The 21,742-nt window shown below is 45.5% G+C and overlaps 2 protein-coding genes across 4 annotated transcripts in view; one reads left to right on the plus strand and one right to left on the minus strand.

Moving 5' to 3' along the window:
* The first annotated feature begins 164 nt into the window (after positions 1–164).
* On the plus strand, positions 165–8,404 carry MRPS18C (mitochondrial ribosomal protein S18C). Its single transcript, XM_069978197.1, has 6 exons — positions 165–426; positions 1,173–1,210; positions 5,670–5,753; positions 6,481–6,538; positions 8,173–8,232; positions 8,312–8,404. The coding sequence occupies exons 1-6, from the start codon at positions 333–335 to the stop codon at positions 8,374–8,376; spliced, it is 399 nt and encodes a 132-aa protein (XP_069834298.1). The 5' UTR covers positions 165–332; the 3' UTR covers positions 8,377–8,404.
* Positions 8,405–8,570: 166 nt separating this feature from the next.
* ABRAXAS1 (abraxas 1, BRCA1 A complex subunit) overlaps positions 8,571–21,742 on the minus strand; it is a 125,263-nt gene continuing 112,091 nt past the window's right edge. For all 3 annotated transcript variants that reach the window (XM_069978195.1, XM_069978193.1, XM_069978194.1), the window contains 6 exons: positions 20,701–20,767; positions 19,437–19,630; positions 15,245–15,364; positions 14,443–14,527; positions 11,752–11,860; positions 8,571–9,331 (listed from right to left, as the gene is read on the minus strand). In XM_069978195.1, the coding sequence (XP_069834296.1) occupies positions 8,940–9,331; positions 11,752–11,860; positions 14,443–14,527; positions 15,245–15,364; positions 19,437–19,630; positions 20,701–20,767 (967 nt within the window). In that variant the 3' untranslated portion in view covers positions 8,571–8,939. The remainder of the gene's footprint in view (positions 9,332–11,751; positions 11,861–14,442; positions 14,528–15,244; positions 15,365–19,436; positions 19,631–20,700; positions 20,768–21,742) is intronic.

The raw sequence follows: 21,742 nt of genomic DNA on the forward strand, positions 1-21,742 counted from the left end.
GCGCATGCTCCTGGCAGCCCTGTGCTGCGCGTGATGATGACGTAAGGCACGACGGAGCAGCCATTTTTCTTGTGGGAAAATAGTATCTATACTGAACTCCTACTAATATAACGCAAATATCGAGGCTTAGCGTCGCCCCTCATACGTCTACAATCTGCATATTCGGCTGTAGTGTTCTTTAATCGAGTATCCAGTACGAGTCTTTGTGACTTTCAGAACGCGGAACTATAGAGCTGGGTGCAGCGTTGTGAGCCGGGCCGGTATAGTGACAGGACGCGGCGTGGAGCTGCTTCCTCTCCTTCTGCAGGTCACAGGACAGAGTGGTGAGCAGGATGCTGGGGGTGAGATTAATGAGGGGTGCTGTCCTGAGGAGGCATCTGCTGCCAGGACTGTGCACCCCCTCCTCCTCCTCTGTACACAGCACAGGTAAGAGCTGACACATGGAGCCCTGCCAGCTGTATGTATTATAATACAGTACAGTCAGCAGGATGGGTGGCCATATATATTGTGCATGTATATACACAGTTATAGGCGGATTCAGTGGGGGACTAAAGAGATACAGTATAATTAAATGGAGATCATATTTTTAAATGTTAAAAGTCGGATGTTACATGTAAGGCCATGTTCACACACTGTCCTGGTTTGGACGTGTTAATTTTTATAATGCCATTATTTTATAATTACGTCCATGAGTCCTTTAATTTTATTTAAAAATCTCCAGTTTTTCCAGTACTTATCAGCTGCTGTATGCCCTGCAGGAAGTGGAAGTCTTCTTTCCAGTGCTCTCTGCTGCCACCTCTGTCTATGTCAGGAACTGTTCAGAGCAAGAACAAATCTCCATAGTAAACTTCTGCTCTGGACAGTTCCTGTCAAGGACAGAGGTGGCAGCAGAGAGCAGTGTGTCAGACTGGAAAGAAGACTACAACTTTCTGCAGAACATACAGCAGCTGATAAGTGCTAGGAAAAGTGAGATTTTTTTTTAAAAGTAAATTACAAATCTATATAACTTTCTAACACCAGTTGATCTTAAAAAAAAAAAAAAAATCACTGGAGTACCCCTTTAAGATGGGTGTCAAACTGCCAAAAGAAGATGATGTGTGAACATAGCCTAAGTATGTAATAAGAACACTACAAGGATGCATCTCATATTGGGCATTTCTTTGTTTTCCTAGCAACCCCGGACAGTAACCAAGCTGCACTTGAAGATATGGTAATGATAAGAGTCTCTATTGAAGAAATGTTCCATAGTTATCACATGTGGATATGTAGTTTTCTTTTCTGCTATCAGTAGTTTTTGCTTGCAGGACCCATCAGGAAATCTCTAGGATCTGGGAGGTTCTTACTAGAGACCTCCAGTCTGCACCATTGCTGGCTTTTAAAGCAAAATCATAGACCTTGTTTGTCACACATTTCACATGCATTTTTCCTTCCTTTAGGCCAGCGCGGGTCACAGGTTGGTGAGGCGCAGGACTGTAGCCAAAGAGCAGGCTGTGAGCAGTGGGGCGGCGGCATACTTGTAAGCTCTGACTGATGCCCGCCCGGCTCTGTCAGAGTCCGCATCACTGTTCCTCCGTGCATATTCATGTAAGCACACTCTCAGGCCTGAGTGCACACATGAATATGCAAGGAGGAACGGAGGCCTGACAGCTGGGAGCTTCCCTGAGCACAGAGGAGGGGGGATTTGTTAAGGTAGCCTGAACCTCGGCCAGCAGTAAAGGTTAATCTTCCTGGTGGCCGAGGTTCAGGATGTCTGTTCCACCTTAAATAAGCTCTCAACAAATCCCCCCCCTCCCCTCAGCTCTGACAAGCCTCTCCGGTCCGGCAGTGAGAGCAGGGGATGTGTGCAGACACACACACCTCACACATCCCTGCCCCCTGCTGTCTGCTTCCACATCCCTGCCCTCTGCTCCCTGCCCCCACATCTCTGCCCTCTGCTCCCTGCCCCCACATCTCTGCCCTCTGCTCCCTGCCCCCACATCTCTGCCCTCTGCTCCCTGCCCCCACATCTCTGCCCTCTGCTCCCACATCTCTGCCCTCTGCCCCCACATCTCTGCCCTCTGCTCCCATATCTCTGCCCTCTGCTCCCTGCCCCCACATCTCTGCCCTCTGCCCCCACATCTCTGCCCTCTGCTCCCACATCTCTGCCCTCTGCTCCCTGCCCCCACATCTCTGCCCTCTGCTCCCTGCCCCCACATCTCTGCCCTCTGCTCCCTGCCCCCACATCTTTGCCCTCTGCTCCCTGCCCCCACATCTCTGCCCTTTGCCCCCACATCTCTGCCCTCTGCTCCCACATCTCTGCCCTCTGCTCCCACATCTCTGCCCTCTGCTCCCACATCTCTGCCCTCTGCTCCCACATCTCTGCCCTCTGCTCCCTTCCCCCACATCTCTGCCCTCTGCCCCCACATCTCTGCCCTCTGCTCCCTTCCCCCACATCTCTGCCCTCTGCTCCCACATCTCTGCCCTCTGCTCCCTGCCCCCACATCTCTGCCCTCTGCTCCTGCCCCCACATCTCTGCCCTCTGCCCCCACATCTCTGCCCTCTGCCACCACATCTCTGCCCTCTGCTCCCTGCCATCACATCTCTGCTCCCTGCCCCCACATCTCTGCCCTCTGCTCCCTGCCCCCTGCCCCCACATCTCTGCCCTCTGCTCCCTGCCCCCACATCTCTGCCCTCTGCTCCCTGCCCTCTGCCCCCACATCTCTGCCCTCTGCTCCCTGCCCTCTGCTCCCTGCCCCCACATCTCTGCCCTCTGCCCCCACATCTCTGCCCTCTGCGCCCACATCTCTGCCCTCTGCTCCCTGCGCCCACATCTCTGCCCTCTGCTCCCTGCGCCCACATCTCTGCCCTCTGCTCCCTGCGCCCACATCTCTGCCCTCTGCTCCCTGCCCCCACATCTCTGCCCTCTGCTCTCTGCCCCCACATCTCTGCCCTCTGCCCCCACATTTCTGCCCTCTGCTCCCTGCCCCCACATTTCTGCCCTCTGCCCCCACATTTCTGCCCTCTGCTCCCTGCCCCCACATTTCTGCCCTCTGCTCCCTGCCCCCACATTTCTGCCCTCTGCTCCCTGCCCCCACATTTCTGCCCTCTGCTCCCTGCCCCCACATTTCTGCCCTCTGCTCCCTGCCCCCACATCTCTGCCCTCTGCCCCCACATCTCTGCCCTCTGCTCCCTGCCCCCACATCTCTGCCCTCTGCTCCCTGCCCTCTGCTCCCTGCCCCCACATCTCTGCCCTCTGCTCCCTGCCCCCACATCTCTGCCCTCTGCCCCCACATCTCTGCCCTCTGCTCCCTGCGCCCACATCTCTGCCCTCTGCTCCCTGCGCCCACATCTCTGCCCTCTGCTCCCTGCGCCCACATCTCTGCCCTCTGCTCCCTGCCCCCACATCTCTGCCCTCTGCCCCCACATCTCTGCCCTCTGCCCCCACATTTCTGCCCTCTGCTCCCTGCCCCCACATTTCTGCCCTCTGCCCCCTGCCCCCACATTTCTGCCCTCTGCCCCCACATTTCTGCCCTCTGCCCCCACATTTCTGCCCTCTGCCCCCACATTTCTGCCCTCTGCCCCCACATTTCTGCCCTCTGCCCCCACATTTCTGCCCTCTGCCCCCACATTTCTGCCCTCTGCCCCCACATTTCTGCCCTCTGCCCCCACATTTCTGCCCTCTGCCCCCACATTTCTGCCCTCTGCCCCCACATTTCTGCCCTCTGCCCCCACATTTCTGCCCTCTGCCCCCACATTTCTGCCCTCTGCCCCCACATTTCTGCCCTCTGCTCCCTGCCCCCACATTTCTGCCCTCTGCCCCCACATTTCTGCCCTCTGCTCTCTGCCCCCACATTTCTGCCCTCTGCCCCCACATTTCTGCCCTCTGCCCCCACATTTCTGCCCTCTGCCCCCACATTTCTGCCCTCTGCCCCCACATTTCTGCCCTCTGCCCCCACATTTCTGCCCTCTGCCCCCACATTTCTGCCCTCTGCCCCCACATTTCTGCCCTCTGCTCCCTGCCCCCACATCTCTGCCCTCTGCTCCCTGCCCCCACATCTCTGCCCTCTGCTCCCTGCCCCCACATCTCTGCCCTCTGCTCCCTGCCCCCACATCTCTGCCCTCTGCTCCCACATCTCTGCCCTCTGCTCCCTGCCCCCACATCCCTGATAATCTTAAAAGATTATCAGGGTCAGGGATGTGGGGGCAGGGCTTCACTTCTGGCTTCGGCGTCCACCAATGGTGAGGCCCGAGCAACACTGTGGTTTGGTTGGTGAGGCCCGAACTGAAAAAGTTTGAGAAGCACTGCTTTAGGCAATGTTCACACGCTGTACAAACAACAGGTGTTCCACCATTGTTTAACGCTACCTACGGAATAAATGATAATGATCATTAACTACGGTCATAGATAGCGTTACATAACAGCTGTTCATGGCGGAATGCCTGTTGGTTGTACAGCGTAAGGGTACTATTACACAGAACGATTAACGGCAAATTATCATTCTGTGTAATAAACACAACGATCAGCCAATGATCGCTGATATAGGTGTGGACCTATAATTGTTGCTACGTGTAATAGCGGTGCGCAGCTGACGATATACAAAGAAGAATACATTACCTATCCATGCTGCAGGGCTCCTCTTGTGCTCTGCTTCTCCCCGGGTCCACACGCTTCTGCTTCAGAGCGGCCTGTCTCAGCTGACAGGCCGCTCAGCCAATTACTGTCCGGGAATGCCGCTACCAGTGATTGGCTGAGCGGCCTGTCAGCTGAGACAGGCCGCTCTGAAGCTGGAGCGTGCGGGACCCAAGGAGAAGCAGAAGGCAAGAGTAGCCCTGCAGCATGGACAGGTAATGTATACAGTTTAAACAAGGACTGCAAGACATCCGTAACGATGTCCCTGCAGCCCTTAATAAACGATTATCGGGCCGTGTAATAGGCCCAGTAAACGAGCACCAATCTAGCAGTCTTGTGTACATGGCTTTGGACGGGGATATCTCAGCTGCGGGACTTTGTGGAAGCGGTAAGTATATGGGTATGCACCAGGGGGTCGGCCGGGCTCTGCCCAGGCACGGGGGGGGGGTGACAGGTTCTCTTTAACCAAACATATCACAGCATTTTCCCAGTGGTAATAGCACCAGTGCTGTCTGTCCACAGTAGAATCCATTTCCTCTGTAGAAGTAGCAGCAGGCTGTCTCCTCAATACCCCAGTAGTAGTATAAATTTGGCAGAACAGGATTCCCCCTTTGTCCTAATTGTAGAAGCATCAGTATCCTTGTGCCCATAGAACTTCTGGAGGCAGTCTGGAACTCTAGTGACTGATGCTAGAGAGGACTGGCAGTGATCTGTGTGTTTGCATGGTCTACTGCTTCACGGTCCATCTGTTATTACTCCTAGATGTTTCCACTAGATACATCATGAACCTTCTGGCAAATATAGTCTAACATCACTGCAACCCATTCTGCCAGTGTTTAGAAATAGCATAGCTGAAACCTGTCGGATCAATAGTACGCAGAGCTACTGAGGGCCCATCAATACCACTAGCAGTGGTCAATTCCACATAGTTACCGGGATAACTGATTTTGTCTAGTTATTCCGATAATTAAAAACAAAAAAACACTTACATTGATATCTGTGTGATTGGTTATGTATTGGTCTCCTAAAACAAACCGCTGTCACTTTCCATTAACTGCAGCCACAGAAAATAAAAAATCCCTTTAAAGAACCTCCGAAGAAGTGTATATTATGTGGCATCCCAGTAGATTACAAGAATACACAGGTATGTATTAATACGTTTTAGGGCGAATGCACACGTAGCAGATTTGTCTGCAACTGTCCCATCTATGTGACTGGAGCTTGCAGAAATCCATGCACTTGCTGTAGAAACAATTACATTAAGATAAATGGAACTTATTTTTAGTCACAGAAATCTCAATTTGACTTAATGGTAATTTTTTTTTTAATTAGCACCAGGTATTAAAATCTTCTTTATTCTAATCTGTTTTCTGATTGTTTTTTATACACTATGGGGGGGGGGGGGAGCACAGCATCACGCCTGAGTTGTTTTTTTTAACAGCAATGTTTGGCATGCTGTACATAAAGTTCCATGGACATAGACAACAGTACCCAAAAACCATTGATGTGAATAGTAAATATTACTTGGCATGCCCTGTGACCTTTGAAGATGTTATTTCACAGGGAGGGGGAGGCAGAGCTGTGTCCCTCAGCTATTGTCTAAAGTTCTAAACAATCTACTGGTGTGACTTTTGACTGTAAGGCTATGTACACACACACACACTACTAATTTTGCATTTAACACAATGTAGAACCTGCTGCATGCACAGCATTATCGTCCTTACCACGGAGGTAGATCAATAAAAAGCTTATGATTTACTACTGCATCTGTCTGGCTAGAAATTGTTTCTTAAATGTTCATTTGCAAAAAATTTTGGGTCATCCTTACTAACTATGACATCAGCCTTTCATGCATATTTTATTTCCTATAGCTCCTTTCTCAGTTTGTTTCCCCTCACACTGGTCGCATTTATGGAAGACATATAACAGGTATTTACAATTATCAAACAAATTTCGTGTTCAATATATACATATATAATGTTGTCATCATTAGAATGCCTAAAGCTGCACTGCCCCCCTATTTCCACTCACTGTACAGGCGCAATTTTTTTTTAAGTAATAAACAGGGGTTGTGATCGCAAGCAGCTTTCCAATATACTTGCTTCATTTATATATATATATATATATTATATTAAAATGTACGCTTTAAGGGTACTATTTCACACAACAAGAATCGGCAGATTCTGTGTAATAAACGCAACGATCAGCCGATGACAACGATCATCGTCTGATTGTTGATATAGGTTTGGACCTATAATTGTTGGGCACCGGCGCACATCGCCACGTGTAACAGCAGTGCGCGGCTGTCGATTTGCAAACTGCAGACATTACCTATCCATGGTCCAGGGCTCCTCCTGCGCTCTGCTTCTCCCCGGGTCCCGTGCGCTGCAGCTTCACAGCGGCCTGTCTTAGCTGACAGGCTGCTCAGCCAATCACTGGCTGGGACCTGACACCCGAATTCTGCTGCCTGAACAATAGGTAGCATGAAACAGAGTTCAGTTTTATGGCAAACTATGATTTAATCAATACCTGCTGTGAACATAACAATTCACAGAAGCAGAACCCCCACTCAGATCTCCCCTTCACATAACATCCCTTACTATACATACATAGAGAGAGCCGTTTCACTCAAGGTGGAGTTAGTAAATGTTGGGGAATACCCTGACGATAAGATTTTATTTTTTTTTAAACTGATTACTCTGAAATGTACAAGTATTGTTAAATCAGTAGCTGTATTAGTGAACTCCCAAAACACCTATCAGGTTCCATTTTAAGCAATGTTATTTTATAATAAACTTTGCTACTTTTGCATCTCACTCCAGGGCCTGCAGTACAGGCGGATGTCACATTTGGGAGTGATTGCAGACTTGTTTATATTGTATGTAATTTGGCAGCATTATTGTAGAGCGACCTTAAAGGGGTTGGCCACCTTTACATATTTTTTTGTTAAACTCCAGTAATGTTTATGGTAAGGCACTTACTTACAGAAAGCCCTTACTGCAGGTTATTCTTTATCACCATGCCACTCCACCCCCTGCTGATCCCCTGTCCTGGTTTCACAGTGGAAAGCTCCTTCATCCATACAAGGCTACCTGCAATACATGTCGCACTGCGTCTGCCCTCCTTGCTTGCAGTTTAAACGCTATGGAGGAGGCAGTGAAATGTTTATCACTTCACCATAAAACACCACGTATGGACAGTGGAACAGCAGGGTAATAAAGAACATGCTCTCTGTAACTGTCTACCATAAACATTACAGGAGTTTTATACAGTGTAAGGGTATGTTCACACTACAGAATCCTGGCGGAGCACCCGCACGCCTCTCCGCTGGTTTCATAGGCTTCATTCGCTGGTTTGCCAGATTCTGACGCTCATCCAGAGAATGAACCTGCTTATTCTTTGGGTGGACAGCAGAAGCTGGCAAACCATAGAATGAAGCCTATAAGACCAGCGGAGATGCGAGCGAGCTGCGGAATCCGTAGTGTGCACAAACCCTAAAGGTAGTAAACCCCTTTAAGCTATTTAGTTGAATTCTAACCTTTCCATTTCTCTCACACCTACAGGGCTATGTGGTATAAAACAAAAGGCAATAGCAAAAGCCATTAAAAGGGCAACCATTATGGGTAAGATGTTTGTTTGCTTTTCGTACATTGTGTATATGCTAATGTTATAACGTAACACCAAATGTTTTTGGTCTTCTAGGATTTATGCCTGTAACATACAAGGACCCTGCCTACCTTAAAGACCCAAAGATTTGTGATACATAAAAAAAATAAACGTGTTTTGTTAATAAAAGGATTGTTTCCAATATTTGTGGTTATTTATTAACCCTCTTTTTAAATTTACTACTAGTATTGTCAAAGAATTCTATGTAGAAGTAGACACATGGACTTGCCCTACATTACCTATCCTCACAGAAAACTTATAATGTAGACAAAAGAGAAAAATAAATCCAGAAGAATAACGAATCACCTCTGTATATTTGGGTTATAAAAACTGAACAAAATGTTCACCCTCTTAAGGAAAAACAGCAGAACTAAATAAAAAAAATTACATTTAAAGGGATTTAAAAAAACATGACCATTTTCTTCCAGCAAATGCACCACTCTTGTCTCCAGTTTTGGTTGCAGGTTTTGCAACTTAGTTTCATTAAAGTGAACGGAGCTTAATTGCAAACCACACCAGAACTAGAGACAAGAGTGATGCTGTCTTTGGAAGAAAGTGGCCATGTTTTTCTAAAACTGGATAACCCCTTTAAACTGAAATGAATGCAAGAACGAAGATAAGGTCATATTTCAGGACCTGCAAACTTCAAGATGTTTCTACATTCCTAAAATGTTGGTGACTGTGGACATGTCCAGTCCATTTTCAGGTGCTCGGAGTCATCAGTTTCTGTGCCACTATTCACCAATATTCTGTCATCAGCCATGTTCCTCTGTTGTGTGGCTGCTCTTGTCTTGGGTCTCAACAAACTAGCCTTTTTTTCATGTAGCCTTTTTCGCTTGCTTCCTTTCTGCATAGAGGTTTCAGGGAGGTTGCTTGGTTGAACTAATAAAGTAAGATTGTGTAAGTCATAGAGGTTATGGTAGACGTCACAGATGTCTGGTATTGTCTCCCCATTAACGGTGAGAAAAGATGACCGTAGAACAGCAGAATGAGGGAAAAACTTGCGCAAAGCCTGACACAGGAATACATTTTCTTCAGGACCTGCAGTTTTCTCTCCTAAAATATAAAAAGTATAATATTAATTCTGTTGCTACAGCACACTCCGGATGTAATACTCTGTTCACGTTACCATCACGACTTGCATTCTTAAAGGGGTAGTCCCACCTCAAAACTTAGGTAATAAAAAGTTAAGGGTGTTCTGTTCAGCAGTGATATATTTGTACTACCTGTACACCAGCGGGCATTGTATATTAGTAGGCGTGTTGAGGCCTCTATGCTGTCTGTAGTGGTCTTTCTTTAGAAATAATATGCGAATTAGGTGACAAAGCGTCACAGTCGTGACGAAGTACGGCACAGGTACGAAACAGCTGTAGCTGCTACGCTGATGGCGTCCTCTCTTTATGTCTGTCTGCCGTGTTTTCTCCATATGAAATAAAGAACTAATTTGAAGACTTCAAGTGGGGTGAGTGCCATGTTGTTTATCTTTCATGGATTGTGAAAGCTCATTCCTTTATTCTCCATGTTGCATATTATTTCTAATGCAGACGTCTTAGCGCTGGAGCAGTGAATTGCAAGAAGAGTGGTATCTGTGAATTCAGGGTAACAAGCCTTGTTATACATTCCCTTTAGTTTAGGCATTAAAGGACAACTCCCACAAAAAAATTTTTTGGCTTATTTAACACACATTACAAAGTTATATAACTTTGTAATGTGGTTAAACACCCGGTCTGGCCCCCTTCCCCCACTTTCCGACCCCCGGAAGTAAAGAACTCTGCGTCTTCATTGTAAGTGAATGGGAGAGAAAAGACTGCTGGTGCACATGCGCACCAGCAGCCTTTTCATTGGCTGGAGCGCATCATATGGCTTCCAGCTTGCTCAGCCCTGATTGGCTGAGCTTGCTGGAAGCCATGTGATGCGCTCCAGCCAATGAAAAGGCTGACGGTGCGCAAGCGCACTGGCAGCCTTTTCTCTCCCATGGACCCGGAAGTAAGAGACATCGCTGGACGGCGGACGCAGGTGACGATGAGGCGGACGGCGGGCGAATGGAGTGGCGATTATCACCGGAGGGATGGTGAGTATGGTGTCTGTGTGTGTGGGTTTTTTTTTTTCTTTTGGGGGGTCCCACGGGAGTTGTCCTTTAAAAAGCTGCTGACAGATCTGCTTTAAAGCGTAACTGTCATTTCAGGGTCATTTTTCTGAAAACATTAAATATCAACAGTACAAGCGATTTTAAGAAACTCTGTTATAGGTTTTATGTACTAAAAAGGTTTCCTTCTGTACTGAAAAAGCAATCTCCCAGCCTCCCCCCTCACATCAAATGAAGCAGGATTTCTGTCTCCATTATGTGGCTATGGAGAGGGGAGGGGCTGTTAGGAGTGACTGAGCACAGAGGACTTCTGCAAAGCACAACACCCTGCAATCTTCTCTCAGTAAGTTCATAGATAAGCACTGACCTTTCTGACACCTGAATTTAGCGTTTTAGGTGCCCAGAGAGTCTACAAACAGCTGACCTTCATGTCACCTCTTCCTGCTCCCTCATCTCACTCAGCCCCTCCCCCCTTCATAGGCTTACAATGGAGAGAGCAGAACCCGTCTTCACTGGCTTCTCTGTAATGAAGACGTGTTTGCCTGATAATGCACAGATAAGAAGTCAGGGGGGGAGGCTGGGAGATTGCTTCTTGAGTACAGAAGGAGGCTTTTTTGGCTGATGAAACCTATTACAGAGTTTCTTAAAATCACTTATACTACTGATTTCTGCAATAAAAAAAAACATGACAGTTACTCTTTAAGGACTGCATAGTCAGCAATATATACATGCAGAGCTTAGTGAAGCACGTGGGATGGGGAACCTCCCAACACCACACTCACACATTTTTAATGAGCCTTAAAAGGGGTAGTGCAGCGCTAAACAATTATTCACAAAATAACACACATTAGAAAGTTATACAACTTTGTAATGTATGTTATGTATGTTTCCCCTCACTTACGCTAGACCCGGAAGTGTTGATGCATTATACTCACCGCATCTCGTGTCAACCCCCGTCCACCACCTTGGGCCAATGACGTAGTCTTCGGGAGGCCGGTCGAACCATTTAATCCGTCCCTCATGCCGGCCCCCCTCTGCCGCGTCATAACTGTGCTCAGCCACGATTGGCTAAGCACAGTTATGCTCAGCCAATCGTGGCTGAGCTGCTGATGACGTGGCAGAGAGGGGCCAGCATGAGGGACGGATGGAGCGGTTTGGCCGGCCTCCCAAAGACTAAGTCATTGTCCCAAGATTGCGGACGGGGGTCGACACGAGATGCGGTAAGTATAATGCACCACACTTCCGGGTCTAACGTGGGTGGGGGGGAAACACACATGCATAACATACATTAAAAAGTTGTATAACTTTGTAATGTGTGTTATTTTGTGAATAATTGTTTAGCGCCGCACTACCCCTTTAACATTACAAACCTAAAAAGCATTAACTTTACCTTCTTTGCGTAGCTGACGCTTCTCAGCTATTGCCTTTTTCAGCTCATTGACTTGCTGTAAAAGTTTTTCTATAGAAATTTCACTTTCTGCCACATGACTGCAAATTTTCTGGGCAGGGAAGAGATAAAAGAAAACAATAATATGAGATTGCTGGGTCCCTAAATCGAACCTGTCACACTGAAAATGCAGTCCAGTTTGCAGGCATCAAGCTATAGAAGCAGAGAGGAAATATATATATATATTTTTGTTGGAAACATTTTTTTATTTAATGAGGGCAGCATAAACTAGTGACAGAAATGCTGAAATGCAGATTGGTGTATTACTTACATCATTCTGTTCAGCTGTTCTCCTAATATGCAGAAGAATAGGATTCTTGCCACACCCCTCCAAATGCTGGTTGACAGTTGACCCTCTATACACAGCATGGATAGATAACTGCCAATCAGCAGCTGGTGGGCAGAATTTTCTGCTTCTCATGAATATCTAGGACAACTGGGCTCACACATAATGGGGAGGGCTACTTATTGTCTGTTAATCAGGAGGATATCTCAGAATCAGCTGCACAAGACAATCCAAGTAATACACCATTCTGTTCAGCGACCCTGCTACTAGTTATGCTACTCTTAGGCCCCGTTCACACTACGGAATCAGTGCCGAGATTCCGGGTGGAACTCCTCCGCGCGGACTCCTGCCTTCAATTAGTTATAATGGGAGGGTGCGCGCGCCTCCACTCAAAGAATTGACGGGGAGGGGTGTGACAAGAGTCCTTATCTCCTACATATCAGGAGAATGGCTCAACAGAATGATGGAAGAAATATACTTTTCTATCACTAGTTTATGCTGCCCTTATTTAAGGCAGAATAAACCTGTGACAGATTCCCTTTAAAACCATAAAGTCAATAACACTGATCATCACTGACACATCCTAAGAGGTGGCCCTATATTAAGCAGCAAATGACTGGTCAGTTGTAATTTAATAAGTTGGAAGCAGAAACAAAATAAAATGTGGCTGTGCTTATGATGTGCTGAAAAAAGAAAATTGATCCAGTGAAGCTCAACTTACAACTCAACCTACACCCCCCTCCCCTTCTGTGTGGTGAACAGTGTCAACTAGGCAGGGCTTCACAGCACTTGGACCCAGGGAAGAGGGGGCACAACTGCTGGAAAACAGAGTCTAGGTGACACTGTCAATCAATAAAATGAAGTGATTTTAGAGCAGAAAGAAGACACAGACAAGTTTTACAGAGGTATATATCTAAGGCACAACATCTAAGTTTGTAGATGGTGAAGAACCACACTTATAATAGGTTGACTATCACTTTGGGTAAATTCACACAGGTAGATCTGCAGCGGATTTTACGCTGCGAATCCTGTGCCAATGATTTTCAATGAGGATACATACTCGGAGCAGGATTTACATTCCGCTGCTAGTAGTCTTCCCTCAGCTGCGGCTGATACACCGCCTCCATCCTCGCTGCACCTCACCTCACCTGTGCTGTGTATCAGCCGCAGCTGAGAGAAGATGGGCAGCTGCTTGGGAGGAGCAGCGCTCACCCAGCCAGGACCGGGCGGCGGGTAAGCGCTCCAGCAGGGGACTGGGCGGCAGGGAGCCCGGTGCAGAGGACACAGATGTGGGGCAGGGGGAGGTGCAGAAGCGCTCACCCCCCCGGGTGGCAGGGAGCCCGGTGCAGAGGGGACACTCTTAGATTTGTTGCAGGGGGGAGGTACAAGAGCGCTTACCCCATTGGGACCGGGTGGCGGGTGAGCGCTCCTCCATGAGACAGGCTTAGATGTGTTGCAGGGGGGAGGTGCAGGAGCGCTCACGTTGCCGGGACTGGGCGGCGGAGTAAGTGCTGAGGCGCACGGGGGCTCATAGGACAGAAGATGCAGGAGGGGCCTCTGCAGCGGGGTGAGCGTCAGATAAGGAGCGCTCAACCCCCTGCCTGGAACCGGGCAGCAGGTGTAATAGGACCAGGGAGGGAGAAGACATCTATTCTAATTCTATACTTCTACATGCGCCCCCTGCCGGAAGCTACACTAGAGACGTGACGTCACGATTTTTTTAAGGAAGTAAGCCTGCTTGATTTACTAAATTGGGGGAAATAGCACTATATGTGCATTTCCCATAATCAATGTATATTAGGGATTTGTATAACTTTCCTTATGTAATATATTTAAAAACACATTTTGCCCAGAGTACCCCTTTAACCCCCGCCTGCCGGAGCATACTTTACCTCTTCCCTACTCAGACTTGCTTCGGAGGCTCCCGGCGCCTTCACGTCCCGTTCAGCCAATCGGTGGCTGCGGCGGGGCAGTGCACTGATTGGCTGAACGGGATGTGAAGATGTCGGGAGCCTCCAAAGCAAGCCGGAGCGGGGAAGAGGTAAAGTATGCTCCGGCAGGCGAGGTTAATGGCGCTATCAAATACATACTAGCAGCGGGATGTAAATCCCGCTGCGAGTACGTATCCTCATTAAAAATCATTGGCATAGAATCCGAAGCGGATTTCGCTGAGAATTTGCAGAGTATAATCTGCTGCGGATCCGCCCGTGTGAATTTACCCTAAGCAGGTTTTTTAATGTGGATTATTGATTATTAAGTCACATACAAGCATTGAAAATGTTCACAAGGAGCATAAGTTGTATCTCATAAATCTGAATTAATTCGCCTACACACGTATACATATATACCTTCAACTCTTCTTGTAGGCTTGTACACATAGCAGTGATTTTATTCACTTCCTTTAAAGTGCCATCTTCATTAAAAAACTCTGATCTGTTGAAATATCAAGTTCATTAAATACTTGTCAAGTGGAGTGATTTAAGCTATTTTATTGGTCAATGCTTTCAAATACACTAGGACATCTAAACATAGAACATCTTATTCTAAATCCATAGACATGATTATGAAGCTGGTCTACCCTTTGCAGATATCACGTAGTCTACACTTCTTTCTACAAGATTTTTGGAGTGTGTCTGTGGGGCATTTGTGAGGTCAGGCAAAGATGTTGGACAGGCAGGCCTGACTCACAATCTCCATTCTAGTTCATACCAAAGGTGTTCAGTGGGGTATTTAGAGGGCTGTCATTTTGAGGCAAAAATAAGTCCATAATTTGTATAATATGGGGGTATATTTATTTTCCACCACAACATTCTTTTTGAATGAATAATTATTATATATATATATATATATATATATATATATATATATATATATATATATATATATATATATACACACACACACACACACAAACATACATATACACACAACTCTGGACTTTTAGGGGGAGATTTATCAAAGGGTGTAAAATTTAGACTGGTGCAAAATACCCACAGCAACCAATCACAGCTCAGCTTTAGGCAGTGCTGAAAGGAAAGCTGAGCTGTGATTGGTTGCTGTGGCCAGTTTGCACCCTTTGATAAATCTCCCCCTTAATGTACGAAATGCAGTTTATTTGAAAAGTTCAAATAACCAGGTTCTCCTACCTACCTGTGGTTTGTAACAGCACGGTTAAATCCAGCAGACAAACAGGATCCAAATAAAGTGCTGTATCCCTGTTGTTCTGACAACCCCAAGTTGGTAATTATTAGAGGCACTTTCTGAAAAAGACTGAGATAATAAATGAGATTGTCACCCTGGAAAACAAAGGGTATTTCCCAAACAGCAGATATGTGAAAGGAATTTCTGTGCCTTAAAGAGAACCTATCATCTAAATTTCACTGTCCCTAATATTAACCCCTTAAGGACAGAGCCAATTTCGATTTTTGCGTTTTCGTTTTTTTCCTCCTTGTGCATCAAAGGCCATAGCACTTGCATTTTTCCACCTAGAAACCCACATGAGCCTTTTTTTTTGCGTCACTAATTGTACTTTGCAATGGCAGGCTGAATTTTTGCATAAAGTACACTGCGAAACCAGAAAAAAATTCAAAGTGTGGTGAAATTGAAAAAAAAAAAACGCATTTTGTTTATTTGGGGGAAATGTGTTTTTACGCCATACGCCCTGGGGTAAAATTGACTTGTTATGCACGTTCCTCAAGTCGTTACGATTAAAACGATATGTAACATGTATAACTTATATTGTATCGGATGGCCTGTAAAAAATTCAAACCATTGTCAACAAATATACGTCACTTAAAACCGCTCCATTCCCAGGCTTATAGCGCTTTTATCCTTTGGTCTATGGGGCTGTGTGAGGTGTCATTTTTTGCGCCATGATGTGTTCTTTCTATCGGTACCTTGATTGCGCATATATGACTTTTTGATCGCTTTTTATTACAATTTTTCTGGATTTGATGCGACCAAAAATGCGCAATTTTGCACTTTGGGATTTTTTTGCGCTTACGCCGTTCACCGTACGAGATCAGGAATGTGATTAATTAATAGTTCGGGCGATTACGCACGCGGCGATAGCAAACATGTTTGTTTATTTATTTATTTGTTTACTTTTATTTATAACCTGGGAAAAGGGGGGTGATTCAGACTTTTATTAGGGGAGGGGGCTTTTTATTGACAACAACACTATATATTTTTTTACACATATACTATTTTACACATATACTAGAAGCCCCCCTAGGGGACTTCTCAATGAGAGATCAAAGTGTATATACTAGATCTCTGCAGCATAGATATGCTGCAGAGATCCATGAGATAGGCACTCGTTTGCTTTCGGCTGCTGCAGCCGGAAGTAAACGAGTGCCGAGCCGGGGACGGCGCCATCTTGGAGCGGTCCCCGGCCGGCTTCAGAAACGGAGATCGCTCCTCCGGGATAACATCCCGGAGGAGCGATCTCCGCCACTAGACACCAGGGAGACGCTGGATCCGGTAATCGGATGCAGCTGTCATGTTTGACAGCTGCATCTGATTCCTGTATTAGCGGGCACGGCGATCGGACCGGGCCCGCTAATACCTACGGTCCCAGGCTACAAGCGGCACCCGGGACCGCCGCGGTTCAGAGCGGGGTCGCCGTGCGGCCCCGCTCTGAACGCCCTTACCGGCAATAGGGCGTACCTATACGCCCTTTGTCGTTAAGGGGTTAAAGTATATCTTTCCCTAAGTCTATCTATGAAGATACAGACTGCCTTTGCAGTCTGTATCTTATGCCTTACCTACTCTTTCGTTTCTGTGTAAGCAAGGCCGGGCGCCGCCATCTTGATGACGTCATTTGCGTTCCACCGTTGGAACGCAAGTTGCGTCATCAAGATGGCGGCGCCCGGCCTTGCATGCACAGAAACAGAGGATTAGGTAAAGTAGAAGATACAGACTGTAAAGGCTGTCTGTATCTTCATGAAGTCTATTTATGAACATACAGACTGTCTTTACAGTCTGTATCTTCTACTTTACCTAATCCTCTGTTCTGTGCAGCAAGGCCGGCGCCGCCATCTTGATGACGTAACTTGCCTTTACAGTCTTATACTTTACCTAATCCGCTTGTTTGGTGTAGCTAGGCCGGGGGGGGGGGGGCGCCATCTTGAAGACGTAACTTGCGTTCCAGCGGTGACGCAAGTGAGGTAATCAAGATGGCGGGCCCCCCCGGCCTTGCTGCCGCTCTGCATGACGGGAGTTTCCTGTCTCGCGCCGGCTCTTTTGAAAAGAGCCGGCGCGAGGCAAGAGAGTAAAACAGGAATATTTTAAAAAACGCAGCTTTAAAATTAATTATATTTACAAATATTGTTAAAATCAGGATTTACATCTAATTAGGGAATTTTAAAAAATTCATTTTCGCCCGTGATTGGTTCTCTTTAAAGTTACACTGTCTAGGGATGGTCCGAACCCTCCGAGGTTCGGGTTCGTATGAACCCGAACGCTCGGCATCAGATTCCAGCTGTCTGCCCGCTCCGTGGAGCCGGTGGATACAGCGGGAGGACCGCCTGGAAAACTGGGATACAGCCTATGGCTATGGCTGTATCCCAGTTTTCCAGGCGGTCCTCCCGCTGGATCCGCCCGCTGCACGGAGCGGGCAGACAGTGAGAATCATTACCAAGAGTTCGGGTTCGTACGAACCCGAACCGAACTCGGTTCGAACCATCCCTATCACTGTCGTTATAACTTTCAAAATCTAAATCAACAGTAGATGTGATATAAAAGTTTACAATTTACATTATTTTTTTATTATGGAAAACACAGCACTTCCTGTTTTCTGACTTTTTTTCCTCAAAAAACAGTAGACAGTAAAAAAACAGGAAGTCGTGTGTTTCCCAGGCCATCTGATCGCTCACACAGAGAAGGCAGTCATGTGACTGATGGACACATTGAGCTGTGACTCTATGCACTGGCCGGAATTCCTGTGTTTAGTTTTTTTTTTCAACCAGCACAAGTCAGAAAATCTGCCTTCAGGAGACTGGTCCTGGATTTCTGGTAAGTACAGCTTTGTTTTACAGTTTTATATCACATCTACTGTTGATTTAGATTTTGAAAGTTATAATGACAGTGACACTTTAAGGCCCTTTTACACGAAGCGATTATCGGCCGTATTCGACCATTACGGATGATAATCGTTTCAATTAATAGAAGACAACGATCAGCCAACAGGCATGATGTCATACATTACTGATCCGCGCGCTGGCTTCCTTCGGGGGTTCCAAATCAGTGGCTGCGGCAGGGCAGCGCATGTACATATCCGTGCTGTCAGTTTCCAGTTCACACAGCAGTGCCTACATACCTAGTGCACTGCTGCTGTGATCCGGCATCCTGCTGGCAATCATTCTGGAGGAGGAGGCGGCGGCGGCCTAAAGATGCAGCAGCTAGAGGAGAGTGCCAGAGAACAGGATGCCGAATCACAGCAGCAACGCATTAGGTAAGTATGTACTGCTGTGTGATTTGCAAACTGACAGCCCAAGGCAGCATACATCTGTCTCTTATGCTGTGGACACAAGTTCAAATCTTGTAGAGAGAAAAGGCTTTACGTTGTATTAAAGAAGAGAAAGAGGGGCATGATCAAAATCTTTAGGGATATGTTTTTACGACGTACTAAAGATTGCAAAAAAAAACAGCCGTTGTTGTTAAACAATGGCCACAAATAATGTTCCTGTTCTTTGCAATTTTTAGTACATTGTGGGAAGATAAACTTTATTTAGTTTTTTAACATATTTAGGCTAAGAGGGAAGTGTTTTTAGGAAACAACTGAACTCAAAAACAAGAGGACACAATCTGAGGTTAGTTGGGGAAAAAGCATAAGCAAAATAAGAAATTATTATTTTACTGAAAGAGAAGATGATGCTTGGAACAAACTTCCAGCAGATGTGGTTTGTAACTCTACAGTAACTAAATTTAAACCTGCCTCTGGGATAAACATATCTATCCTAAGATTATAAGTAATTACTAAAAGGGCAGACTAGACGGAGCAAGTGGTCTTTTGCTGCCAACAATCTTCTTTTTTACTATATATATATATATATATATATATATATATATATATATATATATATATATATAGTTGTCAGTTTTCCTTTATCGTTATCTGCCACGCATCATCAGACATGATCAGCCAAGGATCAGGCGTTTCCCAGTTCTTAGTTGAACAATGTCACTTTTACACGAGCCAGTTATCAGCCACAGGAGCGTTTCTTACAACGCTCCTGCCCAATAATCAGCCTGTGTAAAAGGCCCTTTAGAGCTGTTAGTTTCCCTTTAAATACAATTTTCAGTTTAGATTTTTATAAGTAAATAATACAGACATACTTACCGGTCTTGGGGCTTATGCAAAGCGTACTCGATGAGATGAGTGGACTTTGTTTCTGTTGTAGACTGTGATGTGACCAGTAAGAAAACAAGCTCCAGATTGGACAGGTAAGTCTGAAGATTATGGTGCAAAATCCTCTCCCTGAAACTCACAATCTGTTCGGTGTTATGGCGAAACTTATACCATCCTATCACATCCTGTGACCAAGAAAAGTACATGAATTAACAACAGCAGCTTTATAGTTATGTAACAGTGTGTCCTGATCTAAACACTTCTACTCACTCAGTTTTTCTTTTTTTACTATGCGAAAACTGGTCATAATAACACTACAGGAGGGCAGACCATCTACTTCTAGTCACACATGAGTTTAGACACTTGTATTGAGTAAAACTAGCTTTCTAGAATATAGAGGGAAGGGTGTTTGTAAGGCTATGTTAACAGTAATGATAATCTGCGTCTGTGAAACCACGAAACTGGCAAAATCATTGAGTGATAAACTTAAACCCACTTACAAATGAGCTTGTCATGCTTAAAGGGGAACGTGGGCGACATCTTTTTCTTTCAAATCAACTGGTGTCAGAAAGTTATACAGATTTGTAAATTACATCTAATAAAAAATCTCAAGCCTTCCAGTACTTATCAGCTGCTGTATGTCCTGCAGGAAGAGGAGTATTCTTTTCAATCTGACAGTGTTCTCTGCTGCCACCTCTGTCAATAACAGGAACTGTCCAGAGCAGGACAGGTTTTCTATGGGAATATGCTACTGCTCTAGACAGTTCCTGATAGGGACCGATGTAAGAGCAGACAACACTGTGTCAGACTGGAAATTATACACCACTATTAGAAGGCTTGAGATTTTTTAAATAGATGTAAATTACAAATGTATATAACTTTCTGACACTAGCTGATTTAAAAAAAAAAAAAAAAAAATTCACCAGACTTCCCTTTTTAATTTTGAAGCATCATGTCATTTACGACCTGCCCCACATGCCATGGTAAACTGTTGTTCAGCACTAGAATAAGGATAAGAATTTATAGAGGAGGTCCACCAGAAGACACTTATAGAAGACTCTACTACATGGAAAATAAAATATATTGGCAGCTGTAACTTCTTCCAGTTAGAATAGCTTATCATTGGGTAGTCACCGCTGTAAACATTATTACCACAACAGACAGAGAAAGCTTAATAGTGGCTAGATATCTTGGACTGAGGAAATGTTCAATCTGTATATATATATTTGTCCATGTCTGACTTAGGGTTGGTTACCTTTTCTTGGCCAGCAAGTAGCTTCTGTAATGCAAGCTTGTTCAATTCACCCACTCCACTGTAAAACCTATACATATTTATATACCATTAGACATGCAGAACGTCATTCCTGTATCAGCTCAAACACACTGTTGGGTTTAAATAGACTGACTACTTAAAGGGGAAATCTACCTTATCTATCTGTTAACAAGTCTGTGTCAGATTCATAATGACCAGCACCAACAATTTTGCTTTGCTAAGAGCAAAGTGAATGACATGGAACAGGAAAAAATAAAATTCAAAGTAGCATTAGAGTCCCTAGATTGACCAGAAAACTGCCCCTGGCGACCAAATAATGGTAGTTTCGTGAACACCTTTAACAAAGATTTCTGTCCATCTCTGCTCTCTTAAAGGGGTACTCCGGCGAAAATCTTTTTCTTTCAAATAAACTGGTTTCAGAAAGTTATAGATATATAGATTATATATTTTTAATTTACTTCTATTTAAAAATTTTAGCTGCTGTATGTCCTGCAGGAAGTGGTGTATTCTTTCCAGTCTGACACAGTGCTCTCTGCTGCCACCTCTGTGCGAGACAGTTCCAATCTCGGACAGAAGTGGCAGCAAAGAGCACATTGTCAGACTGAAAAGAATACACCACTTCCTGCAGGCCATACAGCAGCTGATAAGTACTGGAAGACTTGAGATTTTTAAATAGGAGTAAATTATAAATATATAAATATAACTTTCTGAAACCAATTAATTTAAAAGAGAAACATTTTCGCCAGAGTACCCCTTTAAAGTTTTATGTTCTATCGGCTAGGTAACTGAGGTTAAAAGGGGTATTCTGGAGGTTGTTTTCCTCTTAAAATGGGCTCAGACAGGTGCTATAAAAAAAATAAAAAAGAGCTATACTGTCACAGAGCTCCAGGCCCATTTTGCAGATCTCCTGGGGTCTTGGGGAGTTGGTATTTTGAAATGCCAAATCAAAGCGCACAGCTTTGTCCCACCCCAGCCATTGATTGGCTGAACGGGCAATACCACATGCTGTCATTGGAGTGCTGCA

The sequence above is a fragment of the Dendropsophus ebraccatus genome, chromosome 7 (genome assembly GCF_027789765.1).
Source record: "Dendropsophus ebraccatus isolate aDenEbr1 chromosome 7, aDenEbr1.pat, whole genome shotgun sequence".
NCBI lineage: Eukaryota > Metazoa > Chordata > Amphibia > Anura > Hylidae > Dendropsophus > Dendropsophus ebraccatus.